The sequence below is a fragment of the Oncorhynchus clarkii genome, unplaced genomic scaffold (assembly GCF_045791955.1).
Source record: "Oncorhynchus clarkii lewisi isolate Uvic-CL-2024 unplaced genomic scaffold, UVic_Ocla_1.0 unplaced_contig_10383_pilon_pilon, whole genome shotgun sequence".
Lineage (NCBI taxonomy): Eukaryota > Metazoa > Chordata > Actinopteri > Salmoniformes > Salmonidae > Oncorhynchus > Oncorhynchus clarkii.
Genome location: NW_027261118.1, coordinates 187,723 through 194,056, shown reverse-complemented (window position 1 = coordinate 194,056; position 6,334 = coordinate 187,723). Strand labels below are relative to the sequence as shown.

The 6,334-nt window shown below is 41.0% G+C and overlaps 1 protein-coding gene across 1 annotated transcript in view; it reads left to right on the top strand.

Moving 5' to 3' along the window:
• Nucleotides 1-4,464: 4,464 nt before the first annotated feature.
• Nucleotides 4,465-6,334, top strand: part of LOC139404929 (neurobeachin-like protein 2) — a 133,181-nt gene continuing 131,311 nt past the window's right edge. The window contains exon 1 of the mRNA XM_071147468.1: nt 4,465-4,515. Within this exon, the coding sequence (XP_071003569.1) occupies nt 4,465-4,515 (51 nt within the window). The remainder of the gene's footprint in view (nt 4,516-6,334) is intronic.

Genomic DNA, 6,334 nt, shown 5'->3' with positions numbered 1-6,334 from the left:
ACAATTCTAGAATCCTTGGAAAACCTAGGAAATGTATTCTAAATGTACACCAGTCAGGTTTCAGACCAGATTAAATAAAGGACCATCTTTTTAACTAGGAAATGTATTCTAAATGTACACCAGTCAGGTTTCAGACCAGATTAAATAAAGGACCATCTTTTTAACTAGGAAATGTATTCTAAATGTACACCAGTCAGGTTTCAGACCAGATTAAATAAAGGACCATCTTTTTAACTAGGAAATGTGTTCTAAATGTACACCAGTCAGGTTTCAGACCAGATTAAATAAAGGACCATCTTTTTAACTAGGAAATGTATTCTAAATGTACACCAGTCAGGTTTCAGACCAGATTAAATAAAGGACCATCTTTTTAACTAGGAAATGTATTCTAAATGTACACCAGTCAGGTTTCAGACCAGATTAAATAAAGGACCATCTTTTTAACTAGGAAATGTATTCTAAATGTACACCAGTCAGGTTTCAGACCAGATTAAATAAAGCACCATCTTTTTAACTAGGAAATGTATTCTAAATGTACACCAGTCAGGTTTCAGACCAGATTAAATAAAGCACCATCTTTTTAACTAGGAAATGTATTCTAAATGTACACCAGTCAGGTTTCAGACCAGATTAAATAAAGGACCATCTTTTTAACTAGGAAATGTATTCTAAATGTACACCAGTCAGGTTTCAGACCAGATTAAATAAAGCACCATCTTTGCTGCTTCTTTGGTTTTAAATTATTTTCTTAATTGTTTGGATAAGAAGAAACACTGTGCGGCCTCTTTTATTGACCCGTCTAAAGCCTCCGACACTATGGATCACTCAGTACTTATTCAGAGGCTTTCGTCAATTGGCCTGGACCAGGCTGCATGCAGCTGGTTGGATAATGATTTAAAAGAATGAAAGCAGTGTGTATTTACAGATGGTGTTAAATCCGTTTTTTCTGGACATAAAGACAGTCCCGCAGTGATCGATTCTTCAGTTCTTTTGAGTATCCTCAAAAATAAAATAAAATCAATTCAAACGTTATTTGTCACATGCACCGAATACAACAGACCTTACAGTGAAGTGTTTACTTACAAGCTTAAGCAATAATGAAGAGTATATTTTAAAGTAAATAAAAAAATAATAATAATACAAACACAATAAAAGTTTTATTTTTGAAGAAACACAATAACATAACTATAGAGACTATATACAGGGAGTACTGGTACCGAGTCAACGTGTGAGGGTACCGGTTAGACAATGTGCGGGGTACAGGCTCGTCGAGGTAATTGAGGAAACTTATACAGTACATGTAGGTAGGGATAAAGTGAATATGCATAGATAATAAACAGCAGCATAAAAAAGGTGTAAAATGTAAATAGTCTGGGTGGCCATTTGATTACCTGTTTAGCAGTCTTATGGTTTGGGGGTAGAAGCTGTTAAGCAGCCTTTTGGGCCTAGATTTGCTTCGGTACCGCTTGCCATGTGATAGCAGAGAGAACAGCCTATGACTTGGGTGGCTGGAGTCTTGACAATTCTTAGGGTCTTCCTCTGACACTGCCTGGTATAGAGGTCCTGGATGGCACAAAGCTTGGGCCCAGTGATGTACTGGGCAGTACGCACTACCCTGTGTAGCGCCTTGCAGTCGGATGCCGAGTAGTTGCCATACCAAGCGGTGATGCAACCAGTGCAACCAGGATGCTCTCGATGGTGCAGCTGTATAACTTTTTGAGGATCTGAGGACCCATGCCAAATCTTTTCAGTATAGCCTATGCTCCTGAATTCTTAACACAAATAATTATATTCTTACACTGTCAGTCTACAATCAGCACATGAGTGAGGGTGGCTTTGTATTCATCCTTCATATAGAGAGAGAGGCCCAGCTAGGCCCAACAGAGGGCCACCCAGCCAGCACTGGGTAGTGGGTAGGTCCTGGTGTGGAATGTAGGCCATTGCCATGGCAATATTACAGCTGCTTGCCTGGAGGTTCTGTTGTGGCCATCCTCCTGTTGACCAGTGTTTTCCCCATAGAATTAGGAATTAGAATACACATTTAATAGGATCTCTATGGTTGGCTCTGTGTTAAAAATTCACCATCACACACAATCACTAACTTGTGTCAGTTGGTCATACAAGAAATATCGTTTTTTTCCCTTCTTACAAAAAATTTTACTAAACCCAGACATTTGAATCTTGAGTCTTTATCAAAATAAATTGTCTATCCAATCCTATGTATATCAGTTATTATCAGCCTCTGGGGTGTAATCCACAGTTCCTCTACAAAGATACAGATTATGGGACAGAGGAAATTGACTGTATGATGGATTAGATTGATAATCATAACGTTTTTATTTAACTAGGCAAGGTAGTTAAGAACAAATTCTTATTTACAATGTCGGCTTACCCCGGCCAAACCCTAACCCGGATGACGCTGGGCCAATTGTGCGCCACCCTATTGGACTCCCAATCACGTCCGGTTGTGATACAGCCTGGAATCAAACCAGGATCTGTAGTGACGCCTATAGCACTGAGATGCAGTGCCTTAGACCGCTGTGCCGCTCGGGAGCCCCTGAGTGACTAGTGTGAGGTCATTGAGAGGCAGTGTTATCGCATAACATTGGCACGAGGATACCGGCCCGGGATACCAACCCCAATCCCTTCCAGTTCCAACCCGTTTCAACAGTGTAGTTTCCCCGAGGCTCCACCTTTGACTGAACAGCTTTGAGTTGGTAGTTAAATTATCAGTAAGTCTTTGAAAATCTGACAGCAAAAAAAAACGATTTGAAAATCTCTTTGAAAATCTGACAGAAAAAAAAAAAATCAACAAATATTGACTGGCTGAAGTAAAACTATTACGTTCTTTCTTGTCTGTCTTTTGTAATTTGTTCAATGAACAATAAAATAAGGAACCATCTGTACTGACACAATAAGGAAGCTCTTCCCTTCCGTATACACAACTAACTGTACATGTTCAATTACATATTTGTTTTTCAATGATATAGCCTATGTACACACAATCGCTCATGACGCAATTACGCAAGATTTTAGTTCTTGGTTTCTGAGAGTAATGTGTCTTTCTACCCCTCATTTGTTCAAACACATTAATTAACAAGATCTAGTATAGGAAATCCATACAGTGTACCATACTGTTCCCTGTTGAATAGATGTTTCACTGTAAGCCTGTACCTGTCATGGTTATATATTTGTTTAATACCTTGTTTAATACCTCTGCTTTTATGGCTTTAGTGCTCTGTACTTCTTACTGTCAGATATAAACACTGGAAAGAGGAGGGATCAGCTTGGATGGCTGTGTTTATAGAGGAGAGAGATCCACAAGCCAAGTGGGCAATGGGCAAGACTCAAGGGAAACACACTATGGGACGTTTTCCAGGGCACAGCCTAGTCCTGGACTAAACACCAAGCTCAATTAAGAATCCCCATTGAAAATGCTTTTAAGTCCAGTATTAGGAGTAATCTGTTGACAGGGAAACGGCCCCTACATGTCTGTTTATAGCATAGAAATGGATTTCTAGCTCTATTCCAATTAACCATAGGCTGATTCAAGTAATTAGGACAAATCCTTTGGGAACATTTGGCACAGACTATTGTCATTTCCCAGAAATCCCCACATTGCCTGTCAGTTCAATATGCACATTGTTCTCTCTTTTGAAGGATAACGATGCTCTTTATTATCTTTGTTTAGTTTGGTGGGGCTGCTAAGAGTGTATTTTGTGAGATGACAATGTTTTATTATATTTGGGCTTCATCATCATCATATTCAATTTGATAACGTAAATATTAGAACATACAACATGTTATAGCCTTTGTAAGTCCTGTTTAAATGTTTAGTTATAACTTCCAGATGGACATTTTTTAAAGGGTGGATGTGTCTTTAAGAATATTACCTGTCCATACTACAGTGCGCTCGCAGTCTGTCGCGAAGCCAGAGGGTTTGCGTGAACGTTCCAAAAAGTGGATGTTTAGGAGACTTCTACAAAACGGCGTGGAGTCAACGTCCTGTCGCCTCACTGCGCCGACACTTTACTGTAGATATGGAAGGAGATGCAGAACTGTATATTAAGACGTAAACCGTATTATAATAAGATACCATCTGACTGCTGTGTCCGTGGGAATTACTTCGTAATTGGGGGATCATCATATTCATTCGGGTTTATTTTGCTCTGGAATTCCTGATCTGTTCTTGCTCTTGACATGATATCCACGGCAGATTGTTTTTTTTAACCATGCTTTTTATAATTAATTTGGCAATCTGCTAAACTTTGGGGAGAGCATACAATATTCTGTCTGTCGATCACTTTGGATACTGCGAGCTATGTTGCCAAGATGTTACAAGAGACCAATGTTTCGTCCTTTTTTCTGGAAACAATCTTAACGCTCTTATTGCAAACAAATGTAAAAGTACAATGATACATTCATACTGAAACCAAGGGATTACACACAGAAGGACGGTGGAGAATGGCTTCGAAGGAGAGGTTGAATGAGCCGTGGATTTTATATTACACCAAGGTAAGTTTAATACGGGGGGGGGGGCTGACACCTGTTGTTGAATTGCAATTGTCCTATATTTGCTTGAAAGCTTTTTTCGAAGGTATCACCGGAAAACATGACTGCAGTGCACGCTACAGTTGGCAACCATATTTGCCAATGCTTGTTGTTCTGATAGTGAGCAGGCGGAATCGTATGAGGAAGTATTTGGGATTCATGCAGGATGTATTTTGAGCGAATTTCACCTCTGTCCATAAACAGGCAGTTTTATTCCGTGATATGCCAGCACTATCTACGGTTTAGTTGTTCTGATTTTGTGAAACATTGTTCTAATTCTATGCTAGTATAACTTGGCGTCGACAACTCTGGATATGGTTCCTTTACCTGCTGGCTACTGCCAAGGTCAGAGACGGAATAGGAAGCGAGACACCCCACTCGCTGTTTCTTTCTGGTCCAGACCCAGCTGCTACTGAATTAGTGTCTATGGGAGACCCACCCCGTTAAGTAGACCGGAACGGAACATTTTTTTCAATGGTAAACTGCTTGAGTGAACCATCTTCATTTATCCACCATCTTTGGTCAGGTGCCCTCTTTACTTCCTGAATGTAGTTCCTACTTGTCACATGTATGTTGTTCACTTTAGCAGAGTTGGGGTAGGCCTACAGATAGTTATCCTTCTCTTATTTGTTTAACAGATGATTTCTTCAGGGATATGGGTCATAGCATAACATATTTGCAACATTGTATTGGCAGTGGTGTAGCGCGGTTTCACGGCCCCGCAAGGTCTGTGCAAGCCCTGTGCAATGGGGCATAGAGAAAAAATGTGCCATTTTATAGCAAATGTCGTGGTATTTTACACATTTTTGCCATGAGGCTGAGAGAAAATGTTCCAGTTTTAAAGCTAATTTCCCCAAAACTCGTAGTCCGTGCGCTATGCCAGGGTTTATCAGTTTGTAGACTACTGCACCAGCACCTGCCTATATAATACATCGTAGCCTACAAGAACACAACTGTTGCAACAGTATTAGTATTTTCATCAGCATCACAAAACTCCTTGTCTGAAATGTGCCGAGAAATTAAAAATGTGTGTTATTGATATAGCCTACACACACTAGTGGTCTGCATTGCAACCCTGACAGATTACACCCAAGTCGGCCTACAACAAACATTTCCATAAGAGTGGTGGAAAAAGACTTGTCCTTGGTTTTTTTTGGAATTGGGTGTGACTACTAACTGGCAATGGTCAGTCATCCATCCCTTTTCACGATTCCCCTTTTGAATGAAAACATATTGCCTGGAAATTAATTAATGATACTAAATTATTCACTAGATTTTGCAATCTGTTTCAAATGCCTAAGGAACAGTTGCAATGAGCACTGCAGTCTTTTCCTATTATGTTACATGCCTATTTTGAGGTGCAGTTGGTGACATTCCCTTCTACACCCATGCAACCATACCTAGGCCTTCCTCTCCTCTCCCTATTCCCTCCTACCTCATAGCTTGAGGCACTGGCAGGCATTGAGGGGTTAAACATGGCAGAAGACAAAGCAGATGGACCTGTTTCAGCAGGTAGAAGAGCAGACAGAGGAGGGCCCCTCCCCCACTAGGCCTACCTCCTGTCCTGTTGGTTCACTAACAGAAGAGGGCCCCTCCCTCACTAGGCCTACCTCCTGTTCTGTTGGTTCACTAACAGAGGAGGGCCCCTCCCTCACTAGGCCTACCTCCTGTCCTGTTGGTTCACTAACAGAGGAGGGCCCCTCCCTCACTAGGCCTACCCTCCTGTCCTGTTGGTTTACTAACAGAGGAGGGCCCCTCCCTCACTAGGCCTACCCTCCTGTCC